The sequence below is a fragment of the Nuphar pumila genome, chromosome 4 (assembly GCF_984573655.1).
Source record: "Nuphar pumila chromosome 4, dmNupPumi1.hap1.1, whole genome shotgun sequence".
In the NCBI taxonomy this organism is placed as follows: Eukaryota; Viridiplantae; Streptophyta; class Magnoliopsida; order Nymphaeales; family Nymphaeaceae; genus Nuphar; species Nuphar pumila.
The window spans coordinates 30285879-30305481 of record NC_143252.1 but is presented as its reverse complement, the minus strand read 5'-3'; the positions used below and the strand labels follow the sequence as shown (position 1 = coordinate 30305481).

At 38.8% G+C, this 19603-nt stretch overlaps 1 protein-coding gene across 1 annotated transcript; it reads right to left on the bottom strand.

Annotated features, from left to right (window-relative positions):
- Positions 1–1543: 1543 nt before the first annotated feature.
- Positions 1544–17923, bottom strand: LOC149839801 (uncharacterized). Its single transcript, XM_090002828.1, has 3 exons — positions 17754–17923; positions 10584–10646; positions 1544–1926 (listed from the first exon to the last, which is right to left on the bottom strand). Exons 1-3 carry the CDS (start codon positions 17880–17882, stop codon positions 1864–1866), a joined length of 255 nt encoding a protein of 84 aa, XP_089858954.1. The 5' UTR covers positions 17883–17923; the 3' UTR covers positions 1544–1863.
- Positions 17924–19603: the final 1680 nt, after the last annotated feature.

Genomic DNA, 19603 nt, shown 5'->3' with positions numbered 1-19603 from the left:
TGTTCTTGTATCAACAATTGGTAAAGTTTATGCTCAGCCATGAGTTTTGGTTGCTATGTTTGTTATTTTTGTGTCATCAACAAACAAAAGTATCCAGGCAAACTGTAGATATCATCAATCCAGTGTAGATAAACTCATAGGCTGTCGATTCTAATGAAAAAAAAGAAACAACACTTAATTTTGACCATGGGAATGGAATATACCAAAGACAAAAAAAAACCTCCTAAGATAGACAGGTCCTGTAAATGGAAATAAGGCGAAAGGAAAAAAGAATAGAATCATAGATAGACTGCTTTTAGAGGTCTAAAGAATGAGAAACCATTTGTTTTTAGCGGTCTTGGGAGGTTTTTAAAAGCCTGTACTTCTGAATTCTGTTCACTTTTGAATCTAGAATGACAGTATATTCTGCAAGCAATTTTCCATTCTCTCAGCCCCCAGCTTCAACAAATAAAGGAAAATGTATGCAGATGCTGATATTCACTCTAGATAACTTTCAAAACAAAAGCATTATGGGTCCACTTTCTTAATTGTTACTTTAACTCATTTTTTATTCACTTTTTTGGGAAACTCTCCTGCTTTTTTCTGACTGCCTTTAGTTCACTATTGTCATTTTCTTCTTTGTTTTTAGCTTCAAGATGCAAAGGAAACTCTTAGGCTCTCACCACCATCCATCTTGAAAAGCTCAAGTTTACTCTGTCAAATGCATATTGAACCAGGTTGCTGAGTCTCTTTCATTGTGGAGATAATCTCTGGATATTATAACAGTGTCGATGCATTTTCATTCTGTTTCAAAAGAAAAAACAGTGCCAGGGTGCACTCAACACCACATGCTCTTAGAATAATCAGGTTAAGCATCATCTTCATACTGTCTGGAATACTTTTCTCATCAACATCACAGACAAACAATAAAGTATATCCACCCTCATCAGGCTCCGACGTGTAAATTTCAAAGGAAACCCCAGAAATGCCAACAGAACTGCATAGGAATGTCACAAATCCTAGTATTTAAAAAGTCTTGGTGACGGAAAAATGTCATGGCAATTTAAAAAAAAATTGGAGAAACTGTCAGTATATATAAAGTTTAAAAAATGTAATACATACAAAATTATAAAGGAAAATACAAACATAAAAAATGTTTTTACCTCATTAATATATCATATCTTCAAAATAGGTGAAATATTACAAATATAGAGTTTTTCAGGAATATATCGGCCTTCGAGCGTGCACACACACACTTCCCCAACTCCCCTTCCTCCATTAAAATAATCATTATTTCCAATACAGGATTTGGAATAGCATACAAGAACATGCATGTATCATCAATTTTAATGATTGATGGATACCAGTTAAGTTCTACCCGCTCACAGCTGCTTCGGCATTAAGAGATTGCCATCTCAGAAAAATATTATATGACCAAAGAGAAGGGAAAATAACCAAAAGAGCTTCTTCATAAAAAAGGAAAAAAAAATCAACTGAGAAAATTACACTACATCCAGCTTCTGCGAGGATGGATAAAATTTCAACACTTGTGATGAATGTGATATTTTTAAAGACCAACAGGATTACATAAATTTGATCAATATTGAACAAAATATCCTTTAGTGCTACAACTAAGAAAAACATGTCGTTTGCATAAAATGAAGAGTATGGGGCTGGGGGCATTAAGAGAATTCAAACAAAAAATGGAATCATCATCTGAAAAATGTTTTCCACAGCCACTTTTCTACATTTACATTAGCAAGTTTTCTCAGTGCAGTGTGATTATGGTGAAAAAAACAGTAAGAGGTCAAGGTACAGAACTTGGAATCTTTCCTAAGCATCACTCTATTAGGGTATTCTTTTGTCACCACCCTTCGAGGATGATCAGCTTTTATTATTTGTTATTGCTTCATTTCCTTCCCCCACTTTCTCAACTGGCGACAATGTCTGCATTAATTTGAATGAAAAGTTAGAAAGGAACCAACCATTGCTCTACTATAATCACACTTGCTCTACTATAAAAATGCATCTCACAATTGATCCGCCCAAACCAAAACAACCCATATACATGACCGACTTTGGAGACTGAAGAAGGTATTAGTCTTAAATTGTGTTAGTATAACAGCTGAATTCTTAGAGGCTTGAAACTGCTAGTTTGAAAGCACCTGTTAAGACAGTTTCCTTTCTTTTTTTTTGAAAGAATATATCATTCATTCAGCAAGTGACACACCAACGATGAGATATCGTTGGGATGCCAGATCAGATCAGTACAGAGCAGGAAAAAAGAGAAACAGAACGCAGTCCGCTACACCCAGATCTGTAGTGCAGAGAAAAAAAAAACAGTAAACAGGAAGAAAAACAGGAAAGAAACAACATTTTCTGCAGAAAAACAGAGAAACCGAGTAGCAGTAAGCTGGTCCTGCAGGAAAACAGCTCGTTGTTCTGTTCCATACTATGTAACACGGACTCTTGTAATAGGGCACCGCACCCGCACCCATGCAGGTGTGACACTTGGACACAGTTTCCTTTGTGTTGGGTGAAGTCAACCACACTGAGGTCCATTTCTATCCAAAAGTAGATTCAGTTAACCCTACCAAATTCCAGTTTTATTTATATTATATATATAAATACATAAATGCACACACATACAAGTATACACACATCCATATATTTATATATATATGCACCTCTGCACCAGTGTGGTGTCATTTTTTATCGATGATGAATAACAATTATAGATTATTAATTTGATTTATATTTATATATATATTGCATGAATTTAGGCATGATGAATTGATGATATGATAATTGTTTTAATTTCATTAGTGTTAACTTAAAACTGTTAAAAACTCTCTCTCTCTCTCTCTCTCTCTCTCTCTCTCTCTATATATATATATATATATATATATATATATATATATATATATATATATATTGTAATGAAATATGCGAAAAAGTAAAGAGTGCTCTAAGCACTTACAACATCCACTAATGAACAAACAACAAGGGCTAATACCCAAACCCAAAGGAGACAACACAACATAAAAATATAAATGCCTCTTATTGAAAGAGAGAGAACTCTCAAGAGTAAAAAATACAAGAGGGGTTCACCCCTATTTATACACAAAAGAAGGAGGGGAGGAGTGGCCATATGGCCTTAAAAGAAGAGCCACCTAGGGGCTCCCATGGAGTCGTCGGGAGCCCCCAACGGTCACAAATGTGACCGTTGGGGGCCCCATCGACTCCATGGTGGGGCCCCTATTAGGTGGACAAAAAACCAAAAATAAAAGATAAAAAATAAAAAAAGAAAAAATACAAAAAGAAAGAAAAGAAACAAGTACCCCTATCGGGTACTTGTGAAATGACTAAAATACCCCTATCGGGTATTTTAGATTATACAAATATATATGTATATAAATATATACATATATATGAATTACATATATTTTAACATATATATATATACCCTCCCCGCACCCAAGTTTTTTTAAAGTGCCGCATCGCTGCATCCGCACCTATGTGACATAGGTTCCATAGAAGATGCCAATGCTGTTCAGGTAAGAGCCCGGCGACTACCAATCCACTCCAGCAATAACCCGGGCCATTTCCTGCGTGCCCTTTCCGCCACAACCCAACGCCTTTCCGCCACAACCCAACGAAGTGATTCAAAACATGTTGCAAACTCCGTCTGCACATCTCTGAAGATTCGATCATTCCTCTCACTCCACACTAGATTCCATGCCAATAGAATCCAGACTCTCTAAATAAACTTTCACCTCTTTCCCTTAGGGTTGAGATGTGTCGCAATGAGCACATCCCTAGGAAAGAAAAGGGATAACAAATCAAGATCCAGGTCCTCCCAAGCCTGCCGCAGCAAGCTGTTATTGAATAGGCATTCCCAGAAAAGGTGGGTGACAGATTCCTTATGTCAGTCGGTGGCATAGCGAGCATCAGCTTGCCAAGTGAAAGCCCCCGTCTCTTCAGTCTCGCCTCTGTATTAACCCTGCCCAACAAAATCTGCCATCCCAAGAGAGAGGCCCGACAAGGAAGACCCCTCCCCACAACGCCTTGGAAGGTAATCATTGCAGCGAGGCCCCACCCAAGTATCTATAAAAACACCCGAAAGCACACACTCGATATCGTCTTAACGCTGCACAAGTGTTATTCTCGATAAAACACAAAATAGGGCCGACCATTGCTGGAACACCAATGGTGAAGGGTCCCAGCGTAAAACCACATCCCACGTGCCCTCAAGGGTCGATCCAACCTGCTGCTCACGCAAGAACTTTTCCCTGACCGCCTCGTAGAGACTAGGAAATGCATCCCGAAGCCTACCATCTCCCCACCAATGGTCCTGCCAGAAGAGGGTGGATCTACCATCACCAATTAACACTTGGCCTACCTGACAAAAGGCCTCAAGAACGAAAGTCAACCCCTTCCAAACACTCAATCCTCTCCTCCATTTGATATTCTCCATCCAGTTCCAGGGCCAATTGGACAGATCATATTTTTCTAAAAAGATGGTTGCAATCCTACCATCTTTTTTACATATTCACCAAAGCCAACTTACCAAGGAGTTGTGCTTACCCTTTGCTTTGCCCGACCAAATGAAACGTTGTACGATGGAGATCAGGCGCTTCTCCACCTTTTTAGGCAACCTGAAAATCTGCATAAAATGGAGCACCACAGGAATAATATTGAATCGGACTACGTTAATATGACCAAGCCTCGAAAGAGACCGTGTCACTGTAATGAAATGGTGGTCTTCAACAAATGCACGAATAACTCACAAACAAGTGTCTATTGGAGACACTACAAGCATGACCCTTGAAAGGGTATAAAAGGAAGAACACTTGAAAAATAAATAATACTTTATTCATGAACAAAATGCTTAAGAAGCATAGTAATTTACATTAAAGGGGTTCACCCCTATATATACAAAAAAGTGGAAGAGAGAGGAGAGCTCATTTTGAGCTCTCCAAAAGAGACGTTGGACTGTAGTCCAACGTCTCTTATTATAGTTGTTGGACTACAGTCCAACAACATTTATTATAGTTGTTGGACTACAGTCCAACAACTATTTGCACAGTCAAGTTCCAACAGGAACTTGACTGGATCAAATATCTAGTTTCTATTGAACTAGATGCTAAAAAAGAAAATAAAGAAAAATAGAAAAAGAAAATAATAAAAGAAAATATAATAATATTAAATAATATATATATATATATATATATATTACAGTTTACATTTTAACACTCCCCCTCAAACTTACGGTACAATGAGCGAAAGTTTGTCTAAGAGGAAGTGAAATCTGGGAGCAGCGAGAGGCTTGGTGAAAAAGTCTGCTAATTGATATTCTGATGTAACATATGGCAAATCAATGGTTTCATGTAAGTATTCCTCTCTAACATAGTGACAGTTCATCTCAATGTGTTTAGTGCGCTCATGGAATGTCCGGTTGCTTGCAATGTAGATCGCACTTTTGTTGTCACAGCACATCTTTAAAGCTTGCGTTGCTTTAGCTCTCATATCCGCTAGCAATCGTCTGAGCCAAACAACCTCCATAGTGGTGGTTGCCATGGCTCTGTATTCAGCTTCGGTGGAGGAAAGATAGACTTTCTGCTGCTTCTTGCACCTCCACGAAATTAAGGCTTCACCTAGGAACACACAAAAACCAGTAGTTGAATGTCTATTATTGGGATCACCTCCCCAGTCAGCATCAGTATATGCAATTAAATTTAATGAAGATGAAGCAGACAAGAAGAGTCCTCGTGAAAGAGAGGATTTTAAGTATCTAATAATACGCAAAATTGCTCCCATACGCAAAATTGTTCTCCATCATTAATTTTCATTTTAACATTGACAACTTCTGGAGTGTCTACTTTCTTATCATCTGTAATTCCAGACCTGGAAACGATATCAAGAGCAAATTTAGATTGAGATATCAAATACCCCCGAGGGGAATAAGCAACTTCAATGCCTAAAAAATATCTTAATAAACCTAAGTCAGTCATTTCAAAGTGAGTTTTAAGAAGAGATTTGATATTTGCAACTCCCTGTTTGTCGCCTCCGGTGATGATCATATCATCCACATAAAGAAGAAGAATAATGATGCCTGCATCAGATTTCTTAACAAACAAAGCAGTGTCAGTTAAACAAGGTTGAAAACCAATATCAAGCATAACATGACTAAATCGGTCATACCAGGCTTTTGGAGTCTGTTTAAGACCATAAAGATCTTTTTCTAGACAAAGAGCTTTACCCTTAGGGATACTAATACCAGGTGGGGCTTCCATGTATACTTCTTCAACGAGATTCCCATTCAGGAAAGCATTTTTGACATCTAATTGAAAGATAGGCCATGTTCTAATGGAGGCCAAGGCTATTAAAGTTCTAACAGTGGTCATATGTGCTACAGGAGCAAATGTTTTTTCATAATTGATGTCATACTCTTGGGCATATCCTTTTGCTACTAAACGAGCCTTATATCTTTCCAGGGTCCCATCACTTTTGGTTTTGACTTTGTATACCCACCTACAGCCTATAGGTTTCTTACCTGGAGGGATATCTTGGATCGTCCAAGTATTGGCCTTTTCTAGTGCATCCAATTCTATTTTCATGGCTTCTATCTATTCTATATGATTTTTGCCTTGAGAATAGGATGATGGTTCAACATATGATTGTATTAATGTAATGGCGGCCCTATACGTGGGTGAAAAAGATTCATAAGACACAAATTTTTCTGGAGGTCTAGAGATTCTAGACGTTCTTCTAGGTGAGACTTCAGAGTATTTTTGTAATGCACATGGAAGATTTTGCTCTCTATGTCTTGAATATTGTAGACTAACATCCCTATGGATTTGCTCTTCATTATCATCATTTTCAACAACAATAGGACTTTGATCATTGTCAAGGTCACATCCAACATCACATTCATTGGATTTTGAAGTTGGATCAATTAAAAACAAGTATTCAGTGACATTTTTGGATTTTTCAAATTCAAAGAAGCTTTCTTTTTCCAAAAAAGATACATTTCTTGACACATATAATTTGTCATTTTGAAAATTAATACACCTGTAGCCTTTTTTATTATCAGCATATCCTAAAAAGGCACATGGGATTGCACGAGGAGAGAGTTTGTCATTTTTTTTGGTGAAAACAAAACATTTGCATCCAAAGACTCTTAATCTAGAATAATCTGGAGTTAAATTAACAAGCTTTTCTATTGGAGTTGTATTCTTTAATGAGGAAGATGGCATCCTATTAATGAGGTAGGTGGCAGTTAGGACCGCTTCCGCCCAAAAACTTTTTGGAACTTGATTTGCAATTAGCAATGTCCTAGTAGTTTCCATAATGTGCTGATGTTTGCGTTCGGCTAGGCCATTCTGCTGTGGAGTGTGTGGACATGATCTTTGATGTGCAATACCATGTAAATTGAGATAGTCTTTGAATTCGTTAGACATAAACTCTCCCCCTGAATCAGTGCGAAAAACGGAAATATCATTTTGAAACTTATTTTTAACCATTTTATTAAATATTTGGAAGTTAGCAAAGACATCAGATTTATGTTTAAGAAAATAAATCCAAGTATGTCTAGAAAAGTCATCAACAAAAATGACATAATATGTATAACCACCTTTGGAAATAACTGGTGCGGGGCCCCAAACATCCGAATGTATTAACTCAAGTGGTCGTGAGGAAACAAAAGTTCTACTAAGAAATGGTAACATTTTCATTTTGCCAAGAATGCAGTCTTTACAAAAAAAAATTTCAGAATTACAAAATTTTTCCAAACTTGGAAAATATTGAATTTTAGACATATGAGGATGGCCAAGTCTTTTGTGTCATAAATCCAATTCTAATTTCTGAATATTATAACAAAATGCATTCTTGGGTAATTCCAAAAAGTTCATGTAATAGAGACCTTCTCTATGGCCTTCCCCAATCAGCTTCCCTGACTGGCGATCCTGTACCCAACAAGCATGAGAAGAAAAAGATATATTACATCCATAATCAGATATTTGCGAGACAGATAAGAAATTCAAATTAAGTTTAGGGATATATCTAACTTCTGGGATAAAAAAAAATGGATTTTTGAAGATTTTCAAAACATCCTATTCCTTTTACTTCAAGAGATGTGTCATCGGCTGTAAAAACCTTTGACACACTTGAGTTATTTTTAAGACATTCGGATAGACTATTAACATTTGGGGTCATGTGAAAACAAGCACCATAATCTAAAAGCCAAGGAAAGTTACCTGGACCGGAGAAAGATGCAACTGCCGCTCCAGTTGAGGCTTCGGTTGAGGAGGATACCCCTTTGAGAAAAGGTTGAAGGATTTCCATCAGTTGAGCCATAGACACAGGTGCATCTTGATCTTTTGACTCGGATTCAACAGATGCAACTCTTTTTTTTTCTCTTCTTTTTAACTTTGGACATTGAGTATAGTGCCCCGGTTCATGACAATGATGACAAATAACTTTTCTTTTATCAAAGTCGCCGTTTTGCCTTCCAAAATGAGGTGGCTTGTAAGTACGAGTATGATTCCCCGGTCTAGATACAGTTAAAACAGAGTCATCATCAACTTTTGGAGTACTTTTTCTAAGTCTATTTTCTTCCATAGTGAGCTCTTCTATAGTATCAACAATAGAAGGAATTTTTCCACGATGTAATAGGGCCGATTTGGTGGATTCAAACTCCGGCCTTAGACCATTCACAAATTGATAGAAATGTTTCATATCGAGTTGCTTTTGGTGAAGCTCGATATCTTCGGCACAATGTCATTTGGGCTCAAGAAGAGCAACTCTTCCCAAAGTTCGGACAACTCATTATAATATTCTCGAATAGTTTTATCTTTTTGAGTCATTATCCGAACTTTGTCTTGTAAATTGCATACATGTGCAATATCTTTAAGGGAATACATGTTTTTGAGGTATTCTCAAGCCTTATCGGCATGCTCAAACTTAGCTAGACTAGAGCATTTTTTAATGTCTATGCTATTGATGAGCCATGACATAATTTTTGCATGCCCTATCCTCCACTCTTTCCATTTCTTTTCATAAGTGGCTAACGTCTTACTCTTCTCTTCTTCTGTTAGAGGAACCTCTTTATCACCCTCTTTCTTGGTAAGAGATAGTTTAGGTTCCAAATCGGAACCATCCACTATATCCCATAAACCTTTTCCCCAAATGTGGTGCTTCATAATCGAAGCCCACATTACATAGTCAGTATCATTTAGCTTCATAGGAATGATGGTGATCTTATCATTGTCATCCATCTTTTACAAGGGCAAAAGAGGAATAAATAGGAGAAGAGAGAGAGAGAAAAATAAAAAGAAAAGAAAAAGAGTAGACAAGGGAATAAGAGAGGATACAAAGCCAAATTTTTTTGTAGCACAAGTTCGCCTTTCTTCAAACAAATCTTCTTGAGCCAAGAACAAGGTGATGAAACACCTTTTGTAAATGTGGCACGAAAATCAAGGCGGAAGCACTTCAAGATCTAAGGATTTCGTAGCTTTGATACCATATAATGAAATGGTGGTCTTTAACAAATGCACGAATAACTCACAAACAAGTGTCTATTGGAGACACTACAAGCATGACCCTTGAAAGGGTATAAAAGGAAGAACACTTGAAAAATAAATAATACTTTATTCATGAACAAAATGCTTAAGAAGCATAGTAATTTACATTGAAGGGGTTCACCCCTATATATACAAAAAAGTGGAAGAGAGAGGAGACTCATTTTGAGCTCTCCAAAAGAGACGTTGGACTGTAGTCCAACATCTCTTATTATAGCTGTTGGACTACACTCCAACAGCTATTTGCACAGTCAAGTTCCTGGATCAAATATCTAGTTTCTATTGAACTAGATGCTAAAAAAGAAAATAAAGAAAAATAGAAAAAGAAAATATAATAATATTAAATAATATATATATATATATATATTACAGTTTACATTTTAACAGTCGCACCAGCTTGGACCTTACCCCTAACCCAATCCTCCACACCACTCCAATGCAACTCCCTCGACGCTCTCAAATGTCATGGCAAGCCCAAATACTTCAATGGAAGGGGCCCAACTTGGCAATTAAATACTAAAAAAGCCATCAACTGGAGATCGCCAGACGGATCATTTAAAATCACCACTTGACTTTTACTTTCATTCATACGCGATCTGGAGATCTCTGAGAAGCATCTAAGTATAATCCATAAAGACTACATGTTACGTTTTGTCGCCTCCCCAAACACTAACAAGTCATCTGCAAATAAGAGGTGTGAGACTAACACTGCGTGAGGTCCTGCAACCATGAAACCCTCCCACAGCCTCAACTGATGATAACATGGTCGAAAAAGCCTCCATTGCCATAATGAAGAGAAAGGCCGAGAGAGGGTCACCCTGACATAACCCCCTCCGAGGTCTAAAGCAATCCCCTTTCTCGCCATTAAGATAAATGACAATCGAAGTTGCAGAGAAGAGACCATAGACCCAGGATAACCATTTTCCCTAAATCCCACATTGTGTATACAATTTAATAGAAATCGCTAGTCTAATGAATCAAAAGCTTTTCCCAGATCAATCTTTAGGATAAAAGACTCGTTACCAGAGGTCTTGATAGAATGAATAGTTTCGTGTGCCACCACACACAACTCATGTAGTCTTCTACCTGGGATAAATGCACACTGAGCTTCAGAAATAAGCTAGAGAAACAAGCAATTTGTCTTACATATAATAGAGTATTTCTATACTTGGCAGCACCCCAGCATTAGCACCTAAAAACACCAGCATCAACATGGGTATTCTAGACAGTTCGAAGTACCCATGTTGCATGATGCTAATGATGTTAGATCCTTTGCAGTATCTAACTGATGCAGCACATCTGGGCAAACTCAAGTCCGATCACCCAAACCCAGCTCACGCCAAACGTGAAGAGTCCGAAAATCAAATTTTGAATAAATTATATTTATTTGTATGCATCTTGTATATTTTTTATTTTAGGATAGTTCCGATGGCCGTTAGGATCTGTTTAGGCCATCGAAGGGTGTTGCGGGTTTTCAAGTAGTTTTCTAATTTTTTCGCATTTTTTATTTCTTATTTTAAATTTAGCCATGTTGGATCCAAACCAGGGGCGGGTCTGGATCCAGCCTACCTTGGTTTGGATTCAGCTGGGGGAGGAGCATTTAATGCCCTCCCACCCGTTGGACTCCAAGGACCCACTATTGGGTCCTTGGGGGGTGTTTGAAAAATCGAGAAAGAGAGAGATGTTGGTAACGTCTCTCCCTCTCTCCTCTCTCTCTTCTCTATTCCTCTATGTTCCTCTCTCTCTCCCTTTCCCTTTGGTTTTAAAAGAACGTCCCCCTGCCCCTTTGAGTTTTCCAACCTTGTTTTTTTTGTTGTTTGAAAAATTCCTCTCCCTTGTAGAACCCCCTCAAGAAGAAGAAGACATTGGAGGTGCCCTCCATCTCTCTCTCAATCAGTGCCTTGTGTGGAGCTGCCCCAGAGTGGAGTTGCAGCAGGGGAAGGTGGCCGGCAGTGTGACCCTCGGTCCGACTGGCTACGTTGGAGCTAAGGAACGTGAATTGGTTTGGCCGGCAACAACATCGCAGGAGCTAAGGGCGTTTCCTTCTTGGCCGACTCTCCCTCTTTGTTTATTTTAATTTTTATAGTGGACTGCTTGCGTATTTGATTCAGACTGAATCAAATAGTTTATCATTGTTTGTGTAGATTTCAATTCGTAGAAATATCTCTTTAGGAAAAGCTATGGCGGTTTCATGATATTTGGTGATTTTGGATTCATAGTGGACTGTTATGTGTATGGATGATGAAACTGAAATTTGAATTCTGTTAAATCCAAATTTCCTGTTTTGATTTGTGCTTAAATATCAAATCTGTTTTGGCATTAAATTAAGTTCAGTTTTGCATTAATCTGGTTTGAGTTGAATCTGTTTCTTGTTTGTTGGAATCGGAATTGAATCATTGAAGTTGGGAATTAAGTCTGAATTTTATTTTGTTGAAATCTGATTGAGTATGTGAGTTGATTCGTAATTCTAAATGCTATTTCTGAGAAGTTTATGTTTGAACAAGATCTATATTGTATTTCACGAATTTTTCGTGTTGAAACAAATAGGGAAATCCATGTTACCGAGTGTTTGGTGAAATGCCTCAATGAACTTGAAATAGTTATTTAGGTCTGAATTTTTCGCTGCATGTTTAGAATAATATTATAATATATTTGTGCACGTTAGATTCTCATTTAGGATTGTTTGGATGTCCAAATATACATTTTTAAATTCAGCCATATTCAAATTATTTTGGGTTTTGCCTAAATTGCGCACGTGTGCATTTGGTTCTGTTTCTAGGCTTTCTCAGCGTTTATTAGATTTTGTTTAGGGCATGTATGCTAGTTGTGTGTCAGTGTTTAGGAATGCGTTTGTGATATGTGTCCCTCGTAGGCATCGCAATCAAGTGGTATCAGAGATAGCCTACCGAGTTTCTTAATTCGGTACAGTCCCCATTGTTACGATGCCTCAAAAGGGATGTCATAGGTACGGTTATGGAGTTCTCTGAAATTGTTCAGGAGCTTCGTTACCAATACCATCTCCGTCAGTGTCAGATCAATGACATGATATGAAGATTGGATATGTTAGAGTCTCGTGCTTTGTGTAGGAAAAACCACAAGCTCTGACCAGTTGGACACAATGGTGCAATGGTTAACGTTTATGAAAGTCAAGCGAGCATGAAGGGATGACAAGGAGGTGGATGCCTCTATGATTTTCACAGAGGAACCTTTCCATAAGACCCTCGTTGATCTGATCTTCGAAGAGATCGAAGATGGCAAGGAAGAAGAGGTTGTTCATACCTCTATGATTTTTGCGAAAGAGCCTCGCGATGAACCCCTCCGCGAGATCCACAGTGAATCGATCTTCGATGAGTTCGAAGATAGTAAGAACGAAAGAGAAGACTCATATGTTGCACTCACGGATGCCGAGCCTCTCTTGGGTGATGATTTGCCAATGGATACAAATCATATCATTTTGGGGTAGGCCATGGCAGTTTGATAGATTTGTGGTTCATAATGGCTGATCCAACACCTGCTCGTTCGAGCATAAAGAAATGAAAATAGTGTTAGGGCCCTTTAGAGACCTACTTGCTCCCAAGCATAGCCCAACTAAACCGTCTACCACACTTCTAGTTAGGCATGAAACAAAATGTGAAGTGCCTGCATGTTATTTTTATATGGTTTTTGAGCATCTGCCACATTTTGAATTTTTCATAAATGTTCATAGTTTAGTTTCTTTGGATGGTCATTTCATTCCATATTTAAGTAGCATATCATCATCCTTTGCTAATTGTACTTCATTGTTGATCTTAAGCATTAGCAAATCTTTTGAAAAATGTGTTACTCCTCGTACATTTTCCTGTTTTGATTTCATATTTGAATTATCGTGTGATGCTTTTAGCGAAAAGTCATTTCTTTTATTAGATATATTAGTTGATAAGCTCCTTTCGTTACTTGTTGATGATTTAAAATTTTCTAATAGATTGTTAGTCTTATCTCAAGAAAATGATTGTTATTTTGTTTCCCTTGCGCTTATTAATAAGAATGCTTACATATTGAATCTCCCTTCCCGGTATGATACTACTAACATATTTCATATTTATTTTTAGGTACCAAGGAGATTTATCGAGCAAGGTGCAGGTTCCGAGGGCGAAGCCCTTTGATCTCGGAGAAACTGATGCAACACATCTGGGCAAGCTCGAGTTCAGTCACCCGAACCCAGCTCACGCCAAGCGTGAGGAGTTCAAAACTCAAAATTTGAATAAATTAGACTTATTTTTATGCATCTTGTATTATTTTTTATTTTAGGATAGTTCTGATGGTCATTAGGATTTGTTTAGGTCATCGAAGGGTGTTGCGTGTTTTCAGGTAGTTTTATAAATGTTTTGCATTTTTTGTTATTTTTTGGCTTTTTCTTTTAAATTTAGCCATGTTGGATCCAAACCGAGGCGAGTCTAGATCAAGACTACCTTGGTTTGGATCCAATTGGGGGGAGGCACATTTGATGCCCTCCCACCCATTGGACTCCAAGGACCCACTATTGGGTCCTTGGGGGGGGGGGGGGGTTGAAAAATAGAGAAAGAGAGAGATGTTGGTAATCTCTCTCTCTCTCTCTCTCTCTCTCTCTCTCTCTCTCTCTATCTCTCTCTCTCTCTCTCTCTCTCTCTCTCTGATTTTAAAAGAACATCCCCCCTCCCCCTTTTGAGTTTTTCCAACTTGGTTTTTGTTGTTTGAAAATTTTCTCTCCCTTGTGGAATCCCCCTTGAGAAGAAGAAGACATCGGAGGTGCCCTCCATCTCTCTGTCAATCGGTGCCTCGTGTGGAGATGCCCTAGAGTGGAGCTGCGGCGCGGGAAGGTGGCTGGTTGTGTGACCCTCGGTCCGGCTGGAGCTACCTTGGAGCTAAGGAGCGTGAATCGGTATGGCCGGCGATGACATCCCAGGAGCTAAGGGTGTTTCCTTCTTGGCCGAGTCCCCCTCATTGTTTATTTTAATTTTTATAGTGGACTTATTGCGTATTTGATTCAAACTGAATCAAATGCCTTATCGTTGTGTGTGTGTGGATTTCAGTTCGTAGAAATTTCTGTTTAGGACAAGCTATAGCTATTTCATGATATTTGGTGATATTGGATTCATAGTGGACTGTTATGCGTATGGATGATGAAACTGAAATTTGAATTCTGTTAAATGCAAATTTCCTGTTTTGATTTATCCTTAAATATCAAATCTGTTTTGGCATTAAATTAAGTTTAGTTTTGCGTTAATTTGGTTTGCGTTGAATCAGTTTATGTGTTGAATTTGTTTCTTGTTCGTTGGAATCAGAATTGAATCGTTGAAGTTGTGTGTTAAGTCTGAATTTTATTTTGTGAAATCTGATTGAGTATGTGTGTTGATTCATAATTCTGAATGCTATTTTTGATAAGTTTATGTTTGGACAAGACCTATATTGTATTTTACGAATTTTTTGTGTTGAAATAAATAGGGAAATCCATGTTAAAATTCTGTTTTTTTTAGGCGCTCACTAAGTGTTCGGTGAAATGCCTCAACGAACTTGAAATAGTTATTTAGGCCTGAATTTTTCGCTGCATGTTTAGAATAATATTATAATATATTTGCGTGCATTGGATTCTCGTTTTGGATTGTTTGGATGTCCGAATATACATTTTTAAATTCAGCCATATTCAAATTATTTTGGGTTTTGCCTAGATTGCGTGTGTGTGCATTTGGTTCTGTTTTTAGGACTTGTTAGTGTTTATTAGGTTTTGTTTAGGGCATGTACGCTAGTTGCGTACGTCAGTGTTTGAGAACACGTCCGTGACCCGTGTCCCTCGTAGGTGTCGCCATCACTAATAGAAATAATACAAAATGTTAATTTAAGCTAGACAAAAAATGAAATGATGATAGGCAGACAATCAATCAAACCAAATCATCCCTTTAGAAATAGTGGGAAAAAAATAGAATGGCTTAGTAAATTTCCATAACATGATGTTACAAGCCTATGCGAGAAACAACTCAGGATCTTTCATAGACTTTCTAAAGACAATTGTCACATGGCTGTAGAGGTTAGTCCATTCAGATGTACCTCAGTTATCCATGTATTAGATGAAACTTTTAAAGATTCAGTCTTTAGTCTGTCCACCATTGCCAAATGCTGGGGTTCTATTTCAGCTTCTTATGGGCAGGAAGTGATAGTGGGTGTTCTGTTTTCCTAATGTTTGCCAAGGGTTAAGATTAGGGCATCTTAATGATTCTCCGCTAAAAAGTAGCCTATGGAAGATATGGCCATATGATTGCCTTGCGCCCTTTCCAAAGTTGTCTGAAGAATATTTGAATGTAATGATTGGAATGCACTCAAAGATATCAGCTCCTAGCTTCATCAGATTTTGTTGGTTAAAGATGCTTATTTCTTATCTGCTGAAGGTGCAGCTCCACAGGCCTCTTCGTTTGGGGCCTAAACACTAATCTTTATTTAGGTGATTATTACCTTTCTGGAAATGTCAAAGCAAAGGCTTATTACAGCATGTACGATCCAAAAGTTTGAAAAACATTCACCCAATATTAGCAGCTAAGGTTAGATGCATTTAAAAACACTAAGCTACATGCCATATTTCACATCTATATATGATATTTTAAGATATAGACATGTAGATTATTATTCAAGAAACTTCTAGGGGGGCATCTGTTTACCTCCAATCCTTGACCCAATCATAGATCTGAACCAGTCACATAATCAGACCCTGTTAGAGGAGAGGAATGCTCGAGGATCTAATGTTCAACCCCTCAGAACCAAACTTAAAAATCCTTGGGTAATTGCACTTTTGAGGCTCAGAAATATAAGTCTTGTGTCTGATCTGAGATTTGGTGCTTGACACAACCTTGGATCTCCTTTCAGATTTAGAGTTTGGTGTCTGATAGAACCTCGGGTCTCACCCAAAATCTGGGCTCAATCAAAGAACTGAGCTAATTAAGTGTTCCCTTTAAGTCACATAGATAACAAACTATCTGGTGATGGTTCTAAAAGACCAAAAGGCTTCCAAGTTACAACTGATTTAAATGGTGAAACCATAGTTACCAGGAAACAAAATGGATACGAGAAGTGACGCATGAGGCGGAAATAGGGAAGTGAGTGCTAAAAAGTAGTAAAAAGCAGGAAGCGGGACACGGGATACGATTGAGAAACGTTTATGCAAGCACATGAAGGATTAAAAGAAAACACATAGAAAGCAATATAAAGAGGGCGGAAGCAAATAAGAAATGACGTAAACAAATATAAAACCAACATGCAAGTTTTGTTATAACAACCACCGAGGTGGTATCGCATGTGGTAAGCGTGATCCTGTGCCAAGCTGAAGGCCCAGGTTTGAAACCCTCTGCCACATGGGGCTTAAGAGATATCTAGTAGGGGTCTGCATAACCCCAGCTTGCCTATCAAAAAAAAAAGTTTTGTTATAACAAAATTATAATTTTCTAATATAAAAAATGTAGGAAATGAGAGAGAAGCAAGTGGGAAGTGACAATAAGAGAGAAACGTTAAGAAAGCAAAAGGGAATAGATTTGGCAAAAGAGGAGAAAGTGGGCTTCCCACTAAAAAGAATCGAGTTTCCCATATTTAGGAAGCGGGTTTCTAAGCTTCCCCTCCTTTCAAGGAAGGGGGGAGTTTCCCGCTTCCGAAGAAAGCTTCCTGATAAACGAGCTTCCCCATGTAGAGGCTTCCGGTAACTGTGGGTAAGACTATCCTGGATTAATTATGTTGGATAGCATATGGAACTGAAATAAACATCAAACAAAAAACCATGCTGACATAGAAGTGTGTTTTTACATGACACGCCTTTGTTAATCCACGCTTCACATACCAAGAAATGAACTGACGTAGTACAACAATATTGGGCACACAGAAACAAGTCACGAGTGCCTCAGGAAACAGAATCTATGGCAATATGGACTTGGTGGTCAGTAAATGGTTGATTCAATTAGCACCAATACACCAAAAGCCCAAGTTGGGTTATCAAATATAGACTGAGATTGAGTTGTTTCCGTGATTGTTCAATTCTGTAATTCATCTATAACCGAACAAGCTCATCTGAAAGAAACAACTTTCAATTCTGTAATTCATCTTAACCAAACAAGATCATCTGAAAAGAAACAATTCTTGTTTTGATGGTAGGAACAAGCAAATAAATCAAATGGAAAAAAAGAGAAAAAAAGGGGGAGATACCAAATCGGGCTTGAATATGTTGTGGACGACGGAGGCGCCAGCCAGCAGCGAGACGATGACGACGACGGACGACCACCCGAGAGAAGGAGTCCCCGTCGGCTGCCTTCCCCCGAATTTCCGGCCACTCATTTTTCCCCTCCGACCGAGCGTGGTGAGCTCCTGCCGAAGAGACTCGAAGAGACGGTAGGGGAAGGGAAGGGACGTATCAACGGATCGGATTTGTTGAGTTGGAGTTGGACCCGACATGATGAGTTCTCGGATCTGGGTCATGGTCTTATTACGATTGGCCTTCGCCCTTCTCTGACTTGCACGTAAGGATGTCAACGGGTCGGAGCTAGGCATTATCGAATCTGACTTAATCAGGTCTAACTTAATCAGATTTGGATTCAAAATCGGGCCGGATCTAGGTATTACTGAATCTGACTTAATCAGATTTGAATTTGTATTTGGGTCAGATTTAAGCATTAACGAATCCGACTAAATCAAAAATGACCTAATCAAACTTAGCTTAGGATTCGGAATAAGATGGTAAAAGATAAAACCAAATCTGGATCCAACTAATGTAAAACCCAATATTTACACTTAATCGGATTTGGATCTTAGTCCAGTTGCATCCGACCGGTTGACATCCCTACTTGCATCTAGCCGTAGGGGTGTCAATAGGTCAGGTATGTCCCACCCTGAAGGCTGAAGCGTACCAGGTTCATAGGGTGAAGGTCCGGTAACAAAGGAAGGAGTCCAATTAAATATTCAAGTCAAACTTGTGAGATCCGGTTCTTATCTGGGCCAGATATGGTTTATGAATTTTTATATCAAAATAAAGTTCGACTGAGTTCCAAGTGTCCTTACTTTTCAATGTTGAAAAACTTAAAAATGTACCAAGTTGTAACGCTCCCCCCATCCTGGGGGGTTACGGAAGGAGAAGGGAGCGACGCCCCTTCCTCTCCCACGAACCAGATCGTGAGAGAGGAAGCAGGTTGCCCCATTTAATACAGAAGGTGAGAGGGGGTAACCGACCAACCCCCATGGCTATAAAAGACATGGGGGGCCTCCTTTCATCTCCCCATTCTGAACGAGCAGAGAGGGAGCGTGAAGGGAGAAGAACTCCGCTTGTCACCGACCACCAGGTAAGTTTTCACTCTCTCTCTCTCTTTTGATGTTCAAGAGCAGTGGTCGTCGGCAACGGAGGTGTCACCGACGAGTTTCAAAGATGCAGGGGCAAGGAGGACCCTCTATGTCTGGCTCTATTAGGGGGAAAGCAGAGGGAGGTTTTCCTCTGCTATTGCCGCCATCAGTGACTGAATATAAGGAGGGACGAACCGCCTGCCGCGAGAGGGCAGGAGGTCCGACGACTGCCCTCGTCATTGCAGAAAAAAAAAAAAATATATATATATATATATATATATATATATATATATATATATATATATATATATATATATATATATATATATATATATAAGAAAAGGGGTTTTCCCCTGCTACCGCTATTGGGTCGGCAACCACTGACGATCAGCAAGCACCGACGACGCTGCCCTGCTTGCAGGAAGCTGCAACAAGTCCGATGATGGTAGAAGTTGACTATTGCCCGTCGTGATGACAAGCTCGGTCTGCAGTTTCTACAGGCCGAGTCGGTCATCAGGCTGGACGTGAACCAGTCTGAGCTAGTCGACCAGACCAAGTAGGCTCAGTCTGGGCGTGTCCAGACCTGGCCAAACGAAAAGAAAAAAATGATGATGTGTGGATATGTGCGTTGTGACAAATCATATCGGTCTATACGGACCGAGTCGGGTCCGAAGTAGTTAGCAGACCGAGTCAGGTTTGAAATGGTGGACCGTTTCGGCCTAGAC